This window comes from Phaethon lepturus, unplaced genomic scaffold (assembly GCF_000687285.1).
Source record: "Phaethon lepturus isolate BGI_N335 unplaced genomic scaffold, ASM68728v1 scaffold24002, whole genome shotgun sequence".
NCBI classification, from domain to species: Eukaryota; Metazoa; Chordata; class Aves; order Phaethontiformes; family Phaethontidae; genus Phaethon; species Phaethon lepturus.
Window position 1 is genome coordinate 3,569 of NW_010525885.1, and position 15,477 is coordinate 19,045.

At 40.1% G+C, this 15,477-nt stretch overlaps 1 protein-coding gene across 1 annotated transcript in view; it reads right to left on the bottom strand.

The window, feature by feature from the left end:
• Nucleotides 1-3,646: 3,646 nt before the first annotated feature.
• The window catches only part of VSIG1 (V-set and immunoglobulin domain containing 1), a 21,724-nt gene continuing 9,893 nt past the window's right edge, over nt 3,647-15,477 (bottom strand). The window contains exons 3-7 of the mRNA XM_010282903.1: nt 8,994-9,192; nt 7,223-7,378; nt 6,423-6,542; nt 5,255-5,375; nt 3,647-3,830 (exon numbers count right to left, since the gene is read on the bottom strand). Of these exons, the coding sequence (XP_010281205.1) occupies nt 3,647-3,830; nt 5,255-5,375; nt 6,423-6,542; nt 7,223-7,378; nt 8,994-9,192 (780 nt within the window). The remainder of the gene's footprint in view (nt 3,831-5,254; nt 5,376-6,422; nt 6,543-7,222; nt 7,379-8,993; nt 9,193-15,477) is intronic.

The window sequence follows — 15,477 nt, forward strand, 5'->3', positions numbered from 1 at the left end:
AAATTCTGTGAAATAAAGAACTTTCCTAAACAGCAGTCTTTGGTGTTATAAAACTTCATTAAACTTACATGTAATGAACTATTTTCCAAATAGCTTGTACACGTGGGATGTGACCAACAAGTCAGATGAAACCCTGCCATCCGTTACACAGTATGGAAATAGAACATGTCTGTTATTCAGCTGCAAGGAAAGGTTGAAATGGAAGATGACAATTTCTACAGTTTGAATTGTAGGGATTAAGGTAATGCAATTTATTTTGATAAACAAGACAGAGACTTACAACCAAACGAGTATCTTCACCAAGTACTTTAAATCTATCCTAGAAAGCAAAATGCAGGTTAAATTATTCAGGGCAGGAGGGATAACTTGCCGTACAGTAAACTCTGGCCATGCAGACCTTGCTTGAAGGAGGAACCTGACTGAGTAAATGTTTCTTATGTATTGTGCAGGCACTGCTGAAATCTTGAATTGAGAAAAGCTGAAGTTAGAATTCAGTGTTCATCCTTGATCTTTGTATAGCAAAAAAACCCTGCTAGAGCTTTGTAAATCCACTTCCCTAGGAGGTGGTGGCTTGAATGTTGGCCTAATATCTGGTTTCCATATTAATGACCCCTACTCCCTCAGGAGAACATAAATGGGCCATGCAGCAAAGACTGTTGGAACATCTGAGGCAAATTCTGAAAAATGTTTCTGCATCGTGTATAACTCTGCAGGGTTTTTGAGCTACACGCCATGGATCAATCCCTAATTTGGCTTGTGTTTTGCCAAGAGCATCAATGGAAAGCTAGGAACAGTGCCCTATCCTTTTCAATAAACTATTTTACATGAGAGAAACTTCGTAATGAGAGCAAACATCTGCCAGAAGGCTTACAAAAATACCTCAATATGTTAAGAAACTCCAAATAAATGTTATTTTCCTTACCTTCCTCTTCACCCCCAGCAATCTGTTTCGCTGCTTATTTTTACTTTGGGGGTTTTTTTTAATACCATCTATTACACACTGGTGGTTAGAAGTATGAGAAGAATTATTCGTCTAGAACTTGTGTTCAATTGTTCTTTCTTTTTGTATAAAAGCGTTAACATAACTTGAGGAATTTCTGCTTTTTTAGCAAATTTGTATTAGCTATAGAAGGTAGTTACAACTTCACCAGCACAAGTTCCTATCTTACTGTAGCAAGTTATATAAGGCATACATGCAGAGAAATTTGTGGAGGTGAGATTAAGGAAAGATTAAAGAATTATGATCATGGCCACATAATATATTCCCCCTTCTTCAATCATGATAGTGCTGTTGCAGAGATGTGAACGTTGGAAAGCTGTTGCAGTAAGAAAAAAGTAACTATGACATATTTATACAGGATATTACTTTAGAAGAACTAACACAACTACAGCAGTGTCATGAAGAGAGTTGTTTGTATTATCCCATGAAGGGCAAGAGTAAAAGAATGCCTAGGAATGTCAGAGAAGAAATTATTTAAAATTAGTACCATTGTCAGCCACGTCATGGTCCCCCCTGGACCAATAATTGATTTGAATTATCTCATTAGGAAACACCTCTGGTAGGAAATGGCACCCAAACAGGAGTAGGCAATACTTGCTCTTCTCTTGCTGTTTCTGAGCGTGCTTAATATCGTAGTTCTGCATGCTCACAAAGCTTTGGGTGTGAATAGCGGAAATTTTCAGTAAGCTTCTAAACCTAGATTGAAGGATGCGAGTTTATGGATTTTGCTTAGCAAAATTGCCACGAGTCAATAAGAGAGATGCCTAATTGAGAGACTTCCATACAGGTCATGACTTAAGGTTTACCCTGGATATTCTGGGGAGTGTGAGGATCCACTGGTAGACTATGGCAGTGTGGGTATCAGTAAGGGTTTGACCCTCGCAGTCCAGCACAAGCAATTTTTACCTAAAACAATACATCAGAACACTGTAAATGCTCTTTTACTCTGCAGTGAGGCTAAACCCTAGGATACATGTATCAAAGACAAATATTTGAAAGCCAGAAAACTGGGTAGAAAGGGCAATGAATACAGTTATGCATAATAATCCAAATTGAATCTTAATTAGGACCTCATGCCTTACATGTTCTTTAAATGTTGCCTTTTCTTTTTTCTTTTTTTTTTTTTTTTTTGTGGTCACTTTCTTCATAAACATACTTAGAGCTGTAGGAACTGAATCTGAAAATTTTAGCATGGATGTATCCTTTTATCTATTTTAAAGATGACTGTTGCATGTAACTAACATTTACAGGCTAGGAACAGTCAGCAAAGGATTTATGAACATTAGATCCTGTAAAAGACTTAAGTGCCAAAAAGTTCCAGATCCCTGAGCCAGAACATTTTCCTGCAGTGCATGAGACTGAATCCAGTTGTCGTCTTGTGTCAATGATCATCTGCCTCCTGTAGCTCAGAAGGGAGCTGCTGAGCCTGTGTGTCTCTATTCACCCGAGCCCTGCAGTCCTTGAGCTCTTCTGAAAGTAGGTATCTTGGCCCTTTTGAAGAACTGTGTGCTTAACTTTAGAAATGAGGCTCAGAGATGTGTCTAGTGATCAGCATGTGTATGGTTAAATTCCCTTTTCTCCTTCCGAGAGAGTGCTCATTACTCAGCTGTTGGCTATTCGTGTGCACGCACTACTTACCTTTCCTCTTGATGCTTTCACCTATAGAAAATAGTCAAAGTTACACTGGGCTAAAGAGACCAGTAGAAAAGTAGCATGAGTTTGTTGCTTAGTGGGTAGGGTAGTTGCCTGGAAATAGATTTAAATCGTCTCAGGCAGAGGAAGCAATTGAAACTAGTGTGTTGTATAGTAGGCAGTATTCACTTCTAAGTTTTGAAAGCAGCTGTATCTGCATGTCATGAGGAATCTGATACTCTGTGTGCCTATTACAACAAGCCTTGCATGGGATTTAGATTTCCAGCTCCTGTTGTCTGAAAACCAGTCAATCGATGTCTGAACTGGGTACTTGAATGCTAGATCCATTAAACTGAAGACCAGAACTGCTGAAGCACACAACTCTGGAATGCTGGTGCCTTGGGAACTTTAAAGCCAAGAAGGTCACTATTAACAAAATGTATTCCACGTCAGACAGCAACAGGGTAAAAGTTTCCAGGATTTTTTAGCTTTAAGTGCAATTCAGACACATAAGATTTCATTGCTTCAGGTCTTAACACCTGTTTCTGCACTGATGACATTGATGAAACTTCTTTTTACTTCTGACGTACAAAATCAGATCCTTTAAATACTGCAATGTATTGGCCATGATGACTGTTCTTGGTGCACAGGAAACATGAGGTTGGCCAGCAGGGTACAGCATTACTGATAGTTGACTGGAAAGCTCTTACTTTGTGAAATGCTTCAGCCCATTTCCTAATTAGTTTTGCAAAATAGGTTGGATAAATGTGGATTATAGTCTTTTTATACTTATGTATAATTATAACTAGATAATAAATTAAATTTGGTTAACTTTAGAGGCCAAATCTTCTGCTATTCACAAAGGGCATGTGTAACAGACTGTTTTCAGTCTCCAGCCCTGTGGCTCGCAGTACAAATGCCCATTCAGTTTTAGTCATAATTCTATGTTAATGCAATGACAACAATTTTTGTATAAAGGGGTCTAAAGCTGACAAGGAAAACTGTATGAAAACTCTAGGCTATTTCTTCTTTTTCCGCTTCTTGCTTCTCATCATTTTCAGGTGTTCCAGAGGCTGCTGTTTCATCAACACTAGGGTATTCATTTGTCGCATTGCTTGATGGAACTGTGGTCACAGGAATGTTTTCTTCATTAGGTACCTGCACATATGCTGCATTGGATGGTTTCTGAGCCATTTCTCTGCAGGAAGACAGGATGATGATTATGATTTCGTGTGTTGAAATCCCATCTACGCTACAGTCTTTCAAAAGAATCGGTCTTTGTAGTTTTATCGTCTAAACAATAACCCCCATATTATTAGGACTGTTCCAAGAGCACCTGGCACCAAGAGCACCAAGGCTACAACATCACTGCTGCTAAGACAGAAAGAGTGACAAGAGCGTTAGACTGATCTGCATCACTGGTTTAAGTGATCCCGTTAGAATAAAATGGATTTTAGTATGTTTAAATGCTAGGCCAGGAAAGCAGAATGGGAAACTGAGTGCTAGCAAAAAGTGTTTGAGGAGGGGTAGCAAAACACACTGCTTGGTGTGAGCTTCCTGAGAAATTCCATGCAGATCTGGTGTCCCAATAAAGTACATTCAAAATAGAGTGCAATCAGAAAAGAGCTATGAAAAGGCTGAAATCTAGAAAAATATTTTTAGTAAATGAATTCCATTTATCTTACCAAAACAATAATAAACCAAGTCCCGATAGTTCACATGTAAAAAATATCAGATGCTAGTGGATTAATTCAGTGTAGTAAGATATGTTAGGATCCGAGCACAAAATTAAATGTTAATGCTACATCAATTGAAAGCAGAAATCTGGTGCACGAGTGACTGGCCACTGGTCTGGATTAACAGAATTCTGTATCGGGAAGTCTTAGACCTGTGCTATAGGGAAGTGTCCAGTTGACATAATACTTTTTTCTGGCCTCAGCTGCATGTATTCATTTAGCATTTAACATCATGGGGCAAAGTCCAGTCCATATAGCATATGAGATTATCCCTATTCTGAAGATTTGGCAATTTAAGGGAAAAAATGAGCAACCAAAGCACAGAGGAAAAGACATTTCCAGAGCAGGATCAAAATGGACATTCTGGACTCCATTCTGTTGCCTAAACCTTATGTCTCCTGCCATTTGAGATGACTTAGAGTATCCCAAGCGTGTGTTCTGTAATTTCAAATAGCACTGAACTGATTTCTCTATGTTTAAATCCAGTAACGTACAATCCCAGTAAATTTGCTGAGGCAACCCTTAGCTGCTACTTCTTTTTTTATTTCCTCCATCTGCCATTAACAGTTACCATTAACTTTTGAATGTCACAAACTGTTTTTCCAACTTGCCACTTTCAGTTTGTGTTTTTAAAAAAAGTTTACTTTACTGTTTTAGATAGCTGCCTGTAAACATAGGGAAGAGGGTAATGGCAATTTCTGTTACAAGAGCAACAGCTTAAAAGTCACACAAAAGCAAATACTGTCACTCTGGAAGTTTTCTCAAAACCTGTATTATTTACCCTTAAAAAAATATTTAAAGTAATTACATTTTACTTCAGTTCTGGGTTATCAGCAGTGCTTAACAGAAAGAATTGTTTTAAAATGAAGCAAACAGAAATTCTTACTGCATCTCATTACTTGACGACTTCTTCTTCTTTGCCTTCTTGTTTAAGACCCAGACTATAATGCAAATGACAGCAGCTGCCAGAATTGCTCCAACTAATGCTCCAGCAACAATACCACTGTCTGAATCTGAAAAGAAAAAAAAAAGATTACTTGACTTTTTCGAAGTATTATTATAGCAAAATCCCATGGAAATTTAGTGGAGGAGCTTTTAGCAGAAAGAAGGCATTGGATTCAAAGAACAAAAAAACCTGACTGACAGCTGTATTTCCGGGAGGGAGGCGGCCAAAGGTTGTCTAGGAAAGAGAGAACTCTGCTTTTATGACTTTTGCTGCCTCCTTTCTTGTTGGTTAGCTCCCTACCCAAACAAACCCTGTGTTTATGCCTGGCTAAGGGAAATGTTAGGCTGTTAACACTGGCAATAGTTGAAAGCCTTTGCTCTTGCGGACAAATTCTGAAATTCAGGTGTTGCCTTTATCTCTATCTTTCAGCTGAGATGTAAAATGTATGCTCAGATCATTTGTGAGCCCCCCAAACCTTCTGTTTCCACTGCAGTACAGCTTCTAGCGCTGACCTGCGATTTTCGTTTTACAGACCACTGAGTAATTGAGTGACCATTTCAGGGACATCTCTTGGCTGGTTGTACAACATATGCTTGGCTCTTGTTAAGTGTTACTGGTTACATGAAAAATCTGCATGCAGATGGGGTTGACCACTGCTTGAGAACAGTCAGGATAAGGTTGATCACTGCATGAGGGCAGGCAGGATAAGGTATTTTTCCATGACTGCAGTATTTTTAGCTAGTGGTCACATCTACAGTGTCCCAGTCCTTGTACTACCACATTTTAGTGATGGTTGTAAATTCTGGGGCAGGAGGACCTCAGTGGGACAGTTGGCTGAACAAAATAGCTCTAAACTCCATATCTGTCAGTTCTCAGTAAAGGCTCTGCAGTCAGAGCTCCCAGTGGGAAATGAAGCTGGAAATGTTAAATCTGTTGTCTAGGTCAGTGTAAATTCTGGGCATGCCTGGATGAAAACTCCGGAGCCCTCCAAATCCCATTCTGTTCTCACTTGAAAAAAAATCTATGCTTTAGAGTTGTTACCGCATTTTCCTGCAAACTGTGCATATCATATATCAAATAGGTGATTACTTTCATGCATTAAACTTACGTTTTGCAGTTAGGTCAAGCTCACAGGTACTGTTGCCCAGGATATTGGTGGCTACGCACCGGTAATACCCAGTTTCAAAGGTGGTGAGATTGCCAATGTAAAGAATGCCAGTGCTTGGATCTGTGACAAACAGAGAGCAGGTACAGATTACCCTTTGTATACTGCAGAGGCAAACCATTTTCTTTAGTTGGTAATGCTGAGAGCTATTAAGAGATTAGAAACAATTCTCCAATTATTCATTCATTTTTTTTAATATTCTTTAAATGAAAAACATTTACCTTCCTTGAAAATTACTACAATAGATTCTGCAGGAGTATATTAGAACATGAGAAGTAGACCCCTGCTCTGCAAATCAGTCTGTCCTGATGTTCTACCCGCATTGATACTACTGTCAATGTAACCTCACAAATGAAAATGTAACAGCTACTGAAGATTTGGATGGAGGTCTCAGCACCTGAATCACAAATTGACTTATTCTAAGTTCACTCAAAATTCCAAGGGAAGGGAGATGTAAAAGCATAAACATTTCTCCCCTTTTTAACAATTTAAAGTAATGGCATAGGCAAAACTTTAACACGCTATATCATTTTTATTAAAACAAAAGAAAAAAGTCCTGTGTTTGTGACAGCTATCAGTCGATTTGAATAAGTAAAAATAAGTAAAAATACGATTTTGTGACATTGACTGTCAGAAGGGGAGGATAAGTTTTAACTACCCTATGTGATACACAGTGTTTGAAATGGCTGGTACTATGGAATTCCAGATCTTGAACTCCGGATGGTAGTCCTGTAATTACGTACTAAGATGTTCAGTCACAGGCTTGAGTGTATTCTCATCCACTTTGTACCAGTGGTAGGTAGGGTGAGGCAATCCTTCTTCACATTTGCATAAGAGGTAGATTAGATGGCCTTTTTCAGGCGTTCCTTCTATTTTGCAGAAAGGTTGTGACGGTTTGACTGTAAAACAGCAATGAGGAGAACAGACACATCATGAGTACACACCTGGGGCAGCAACCATCCACCCCGAGTTCTGGTACTGTGCTGCTGTAGGTAAAGAATTGAACCCCATCTACAGATTGCCATCCAAGAGCAGAGTCTTTTTTATGGCTCTGACCTATGTCTCTCCCGTAAAGGTTTGAGTAATATTAAATATATGTACATGGCCCAGGATACATTTTTATTATATTTTCTTCCATTTGCATGCTAAATATTATTATGGAGGTGTTGAGATGAAGACTATTACTTTAATTATAATGGACCAATCACTATTCATCCTACAGCATTCTGCCACATAGCAGCATCATTTTCTTTAGAGACATAGCAGGAACTTTTCCACATAAAGGGAGAGGGTCAAGGCCTAATTCTTCAGTATATTGCAGTTGTGGTGGGAATAAATTAACTTTCTGTTCTGTTAAAAAATGTATCTGTTTTGATAGCATTTCCTCACTTCGCACACAGGAGACGATTCTGTCTTCATTTACACCTAGTATTTTTCATTTCCTACCTGTAGATACGCTGTTGGGGTTCTCTAGAGTACCGCCAGTGGAACTAGAGCAGCAATGAACACAGCTCAATTTTGTGTGCATAAATGAACAACCTTTCATGGTTTTCATGTGAAAAGTACAATCTCTTACTCAACTTCTCCAAGATTTACTGTTTGTTTGGGGAATTTTAGATGAGAAATAACAGTAGTGCTTTGATTTTTCAGGGACTGAGTTTACATATGTCTTTTTCTTATCCCTGGCAGATAGGCAAGTGGTGCTGGAATCACGTTCTCATATGACTTTGATTTGTCACTCTGACCAGTTAGCAATTCTTAATATAAAAGCAATGATTAGGTGGGGTTAGTACAAACTTTTATCTTATTAGGAAGTAAAATACCTCATTCCACTGCTTTTCATCCTTTCTGTCCTGCCTGTTCGTGGTTGAAGTGTTGCTTTCTTCCATCCAAAACAGACTTTGTACTACTTTCATCCAACACATACTAAGTTTCTCGAGTTTCTGGGAATTGGGGTGAGCCAGAATCCTTGGGCTGTACTGCTGCCTCTCCCCAGATTTACGCAAGTCACCATGACCAACATTAGGTAAAACTAGTAAAATTTTGGTCTTTGCTGGGGCTGGATGTAACGGCTTCAGAGAGTCGTCACCCCCAGCTAAAAGGGCTTTTTTTTTTAATCAAAGTTAGTATCACTTTGTTTTCCAACATGAAAAATATAGTGAAGTTGGGAAATTCCAGCCACCTGCTTACATTGGGTAGCTTTTTGAGGGCACAAGGTGAATGTGAAGGCCACTCGTGGGAGAAAGAGGCCAAGCAAGGGTACCTGCGGAGTGGTATCAGGTCTGCTTTGTCTGGAAGCTAGAGGGCAGCCCAGGCTCTGCCTGCCTCCAAAGCCCTTGGAAAAAAATCTGCCTCAGTACATCAGTGAGCCATTTCTCTGCATCATCGGCCTTGTTTATCACAGTTGTGTTCTTCCCTCTGGTCCAAAAACTCAAGTATTTTGAGCCGCGAATTCAGTGTTTCATGATAAGGGAGGAAAACTACAACAGAGCAATAGAGAGGAAAGGTGCTTACCCAGCACGCTGACAATCACAGATTTCTGACTCTGTCCAGCATCACCCTGTGGGCTGAAAACTTCACAGGTGTAGGAACCAGTGTCTGAGGGCTGCATGTTGGAGATTGTTATTGATGCATTCCCTGGACCTGTTGCAGCTGTTATCCTGTTCTTAAACTCTCCATAGGAGTAAGACTGGCCTTCTGAATAATAAAAGATCTGTGACAAAGAATCAATTGTTAGTTTAATACCAGGAGCTCTTACTGCTGCTTTGTTTAGTATTCATAATTGGAATATACTTGATTTCTGATTAAGCAAAGCAAGTCACCCCCTTTCTTGCCCCCTCCCCTGAGAAAGCAGAAATTAAAACATGGTACATTTGAATATATATTTCTAGTGGTTCTTAGAAGACAAGCTTTTCAAAAATGGGATTTTTAATTGTGTAAATGGACAGTAGCTAGTTCTTTGTGGATAATCCAGTCACAGACATCATTTGTGAAAACAAAGGTGAGACCATTGACCATCATATCACAATTCTGTGAAAAAATGCAAAGTCATCACAATGAATAGTGGTATTAATTGAAGCACTGGTAATTTGTGATATTATTAATAAGTGGCTCAGTAGAAGACTGAGACAAGAACGGACCTGTCATTGCACAAAGTGGATGGCTGCAGAGCTTTCCAAATACACGAGGTAGCAGACAGAGAACTGAAATGAACCCACAAGATATAGGTCTAAGCAAACAAAGCACCTGATCTGTTGGCAGTAAATTCGGAAGCAATAAAAATGCAGTATGAGAACACCAGCGTAATCATCACACATGCAGTTAGAGCAACCATGCTGTTCTCCTTGTTTGCATCATCAGGGTCAGAGACAGTGTCATGGACTATCTTGGTCTTTTAAGTTTATACTACAGGTGGAAGTCGAGAATACTTGCTGGCCTCAGTGCTTGGAAGGACATCTATTTGGGATCAAGAAGTTCCCCTTTTACTAAACAGTAAAAAAAAGTTTTGCTGCTGTCAAACCAAGATCTGAAAGAAGAAAACTAATGTGGAAAACTATGGAATGTTAATTATTTTTCTCAGATGTTAATGATAGTGTTGTGTAAAAGTGATGGTATTTGGGCTAGGCAGTATGTTCCCCAGTGCCTACATGCACAAACTCCAATTGTCTAGGCAAAGTGAACAGTTCCAGCATATTCAGTCATTTTTTTATACTGCTGAAAGGTAACCATATAGAATTAGAGGTTGGGACCCAAAATAAATCTAACATTGTTCCTACTGACACTGTTCCAGAATCAGCAGTGTATGTGCAAATGTATTTATTGAAGTTGGACTAGCAGCATGTTTTTTAATGGGAATAGCTGGAAAATGCTTGCTGGAGAAAGCTTCACAGACTTCTGTGAAATGCCGTTCACACTTGACTAGTATAAAAATTTCCTTTTGGTCAAAGTTCCCTGCCTTTAGGGAAGCTGCAGTTCCCCAGGCAAGAAGTGTAATTTGCTTTACTTTGCAGATCAACTGATTGCATTTTGAATTAAGAAAATTTATTCTTAATTCTATTTATCCACCCTGATACAGTGTTGACTGAAGTTCTTAAGCAATGTTATCTGAAAGCCTCTATTAGCTTAAGGCAAGCTACACCCTGAAACTGCCAGAGCGCAGCTGGTTTATGCAATGATAAGGCTTTGAAACGAAGGTCAGAACCCAGACTGCACAGCACCAGCAGCTCCGGTACTGCAGCCTGGCCCCATCTCAGGTGCAATTTTGCCTACTTTCCAGCCAGGCTTTATCTGTCCCTGCCCCAGGATTACAAACACCAGGTACAATTGATGGTGGGCTCTGAACCCCAAAGCTACACTACTGCATTGCCAGCATGTGGTGAGGAAGCATACGAGGTTCAGTGTTAGCTCAGTGGCAGACTAGGTTAGAAAGTCCGCTGAACAGCGGGATAGTCTCTCCGGTTTGCATTGTTTGCATGCAATACCGTCAGTTCTAAAACTGCTTTTATGCTTTGCAAATGTCTAGAGATGGACCTCTGTTGCAAAACTGGAGTCTGGATGCACACCCTCGTACTCCTCAAGGAAGGAGTGCGTTCAAAATAGGGAATTCGGTTTAAGCAAATCGCTCATCAAAGAATGGCTCTACCTGCAATTACAAAAACGCCACACTTGTTTCATTCAACATTTATCCGAGTATGAGCAACAACAGGATGTTACACGCTGTTCCTTGCAAGAGCCTGAAGTTAGAACTGTGACCTCCGACTTCAGGCTCCTCTTACGCTGAGGTTCCTGTATCGATCTCAGCAGTGGTAGGCTGGATTTGCATCTCCTCTCCATCAGTTGCATCTGTTTGAGGTGGGGAAAGAGCTTCCATCAGCTCTTCACACTAAGTCATACAACGACTTAAGTATTGCGTGTCTTGCAGCAGCATGAGGGGGGAGGCAGGCCCATTATAGCCTACTGAAAGGCCTGATTACTGAAAAAAGGTCCTAAATTCTACTCAGTTGACCTCAGAGTGATCTGGGATTTATGTGAGGGTAAACAGTAGCAGAAGCTGCTCCTGAGCGCTAGCTTAGCTATAGCACAAGCCTTAAATGCAGTCAGGGCCTGCCAGTAAACATTATAGAGGAGCAAGCGCTCCTCGGTATATTTGATCTGAAGTCAGGGTGAATTGCGTATCTAAGCCCTCATACAATACACGGAAAAATTAATCCCCTGTGTTCTCTCTTCCCATCTGAATGCATGCAGAGAAAATATTTTGTGTACACTGTTAAATCTGAGGCAGGTGTCAACACAGCAGAGAATATTTGTTTTCTTCGTGGATTTAAACAGAATCTTTCTGGGTTGTTTTTTCAACTATCAACGTAAAGGTAGTGGAACACCTTAGGGAAATGCATTCAGTTCCTCTGCAGGCTCCTGCCTGTTCTCTGTTCTTCTGCTCCTGTCTGATGCTTATCTCACTAGCTCTGGAGTTTATTGCCTGAAGGAAGGTGGTAAACACCAAAAAGACTGAGTAATGTTGTGATTAATTACTGAGTGTATATCTTGTCCAAGAGGTATGACTGGATTGTGTACACAGGAAATTTCATTTAAGAGGAATATGTTTCAGTTAATTGGCTGTGAATTCATAGTTTTATTCAATTGTTTTCAACAATGGAATTTATTTATTCATTGTTTTAAACAATTCACTCAAAACGGGTACTTTAAGCCCTTGTTCAAAGTGTTTTTATGGTGTCCTTGAAAAGCTCATGTTTGTGTCTTTCAAAAAGCTGAAATGAAAATCTTTGCAAAAATGTTTCCATTCGGTTCAAAAGTAAAAAACTTGTTTACTGTTGAAGATGTAGCAGACTTTTTATTTTGGGGCAACTGACAGCTAATGTTTCCTCCTACAGACCCACATCTCATTGACGTTTCTTTCCGTTTTACCTAAAAGGTCTCTAAAATGTCTGTATGGGAAAACTGTAAATTTAGTCAATGGTAAACTTTTCTGGAAGCCTTTTTTTTTTGTTTAATTTGATGTGATAAATATATTTAAAGTGAAACATCTTGAATGTAAAAAAATACAACAGAAATCTGATGTGCTTCTCTTGAAAAAATAAGCTTTTTATGTCCTTAAGCAAATCATGAGCAGCTCTAGTGAAGCTGATGATTTACCAGTGTAAAAACAATATTGAGGATGCAGTACTGGTCGCTGCTTCTCCTTACCAGCTAGTTTGCTCGTGCAAGTTGTTATATAATGGTGCCTTTTCACATTTCATGGGGGCAGCTGCCTGGCATGACTAATCAAACAACTGACAGAAAAAAGAGCGGAGATCATCACCCCTCAAAATGCTGTCCCTAACAACTGCACAGTCTGGAACACCAGTTTCTGCAAAAGAGCTAAGTTGCCCAGAAAACGTCTCCCTGGCCTTAGAAAGGATTGCCGTTTAGTTGGTTGTTCAAGCCGTGGGCCAGGCAGTGCCTAAAGCCGCCAATGTCAGCAGCCATGCTTCTCGGCTTGCTGAGGCAGTGGTGTAGTTACTCTGCATTTCCACAGTCACAGTTTCTGGTGCAACCAAGAAGAACATTTGGGCTCATAGACTTCCAACGCAGTTGAGTCAATTATTCATGTACCTGTTTTGGGGAGCTGGGCTACGAACAGAACAGGGAATCGGGAATGATCATACTTGTTGAAAGAAAATCTTGGTAATGTCAATGGACTCCAGATGCTGGAGACAAGATTATTTGTGTCCCCAATTCTGAAGGATCTGGTACATGAAGCCATATGTCCTTTTCTTCTCCTCCAGCCTGACCTGTGAAAGGCTGCTCCTCTTCTAGTGTGATGGTGAGGAGTTATTTGTCTCCAGAGGAAGCTGTTGGCAAAGCTGATGTTGAGTTGAGGGTTTTCAAAGGCTGCCAGATGTTTGGCAGAGAGTGAGGAACCCACCTACAGGTTTTCCTTATACAACATCTACAGAAAGATCTTCTTCCTTAGGGGGTGGAGGTTGTGTGTGAAAAAGCAGGCAGTAAATTAGATGAAACATGCCTCCATCTGCTTCCTTTCTTCTTGGGGCAGGACAAATACAAACTAGAATTTGCATAAATATGCCTTTCAAATGTCTTTGGATGGATTCATTCATAATTTCCAGGTCAATATTCCTCCCACCCTCCATCTCCTGGTGTCATTGCATCACATTGCTGTACGTGCCTAGTACATCTGGATATCAAAATTGTAAGATGAGACGTACTTGAAGATGTGTTACAAAATGTCCCACTTCATCTCCACCATAGTCTTACTTGCCTGACTGGGGCCAGTTTCAGGACTGCCTTCCTTTCCAATACCTGTCTTCCCTCCCCCAGCCCCTTCTCACTTTCCCCCCACCAGCAGTTGCAAAGCTATAGCATCCTGTTCGATGACGTTTCTCTAGATGATGTGTTCAGCACCTGATTCACAGTCTGTGCCGGGAGAGCTGTAAAGCTCAGGCATTCAGAGGGCCCCGTCATTGGGTTGTTTTATCATTTTCTGTTTAACATTTTCTCAAGCTACTAGAAAAAGAACTGTTAAAGTCTCTTTCTCACTGATAAATGCAAAGGAGGATATTAACAACTTTACTGGTTTGAGATCATTATATCTTTTTGAATTCTGACTACAGACAGAATTTATAAAATAGCATCTTACCATCTAATTAGAGAACAAATGCCGCACACTCAAAGTGTTAATTAAAGCCCAAGGCTCAGATTCTGAACTCGGCTGGATAAGAAAGCAAATGCTCACGCATGCGTTGGTTTCTTTGACGTGTGTCATGTGACTGAGTCTGGCCCCAAATACCTTTTTTCATCCACAACTTCTTTTCACACATTTTTGTCAAAACTCTGATCTGCCAGACTGTAGTAGGGATATTAGGTCCTGCATTACTGGGGTTTTTGCACGGCTAATTGAGGATGTCAATAATGACTAGAAACGTCTTGTCACAATTGCACGTTGGTAGAAGAAGAAAGGGATGGAGTCAGAAGCCTTTAAAGGGTTAATCATTCAGCAGCTTTAACTGATGCAAAATACTTTTGAGGAGCAGCTCTTCCGTGTTCTCACAGTATCGTTCTTGTGGCTGAACTATTAGTGAATAATTTCTACAGTGCATCAAGCACAAACATGTTTTCCCAGTGCATTTGGTGTAACTGCTCTTCAGCAGTTATTGTTAGACCTCAGTTTACATTGGGTTGTACCCTGTGCTTCATGGTGAGACAGGAATCCTCCCGCTGCAGTCAAAGAGTTTGGAATGGATTATGGCTGGGGGGGTGGGGTGGACCGCGCCTTAGTGTCCCTTTGTATCCATTGCATCTCAAAATGTTGTTATATTCTAGAAAGGTGATCCAGGACGAATTTTTTTTTTTTTTTTTGCTATGTAAATATGTAGCCCCAAATTTGAGCTATCCAGATTTGCTCATGTGCAGCCCAGAGGCTCCTGATGTATGGACATGCCCTTCAGATATTTGGGTAGAATATTCCTGAAGGTGCTAGTTCAGCCACCTAGTATAGCTGTGGGAAAAAAACAACAGCTACATCCAAAATAATTTTTGATAGAGAAAAATGCAGTAAAAAATGGGGTGAGTTAAAAATTCTGAATGATGCATCTGATTCAGCTTATCTCAGTCATGTGCTGGTTTTAAGATTTTAATCCAGAACATGATTACAGGTCTCACAGTAGCATAAATCTAGTAGAAGCTATTTAGCTCTTTTTTTTTCCCTTAAGATTGTAGGGATTTTTTTCTTACCTTGTGTCTCCAGCTACATCTTCCCCGTGCATCTGTCACATACACCATCTTTTGACAATGACTGACTGACTTTTCATCCATACTCAGAATACCGTGACACGGGGAACGCTGTATTTGAGTAAAAATGTGCTGATCTGAGAGTTAAATGAGACTTTAAATGTTCCCCCAAAATCAAAGAGCCTCTTCTCTACACAACTCCCCCTCAGTACCGCCAGTGCTGTTCACAAGGGCAGGGTGCCTTGTGTTCAGC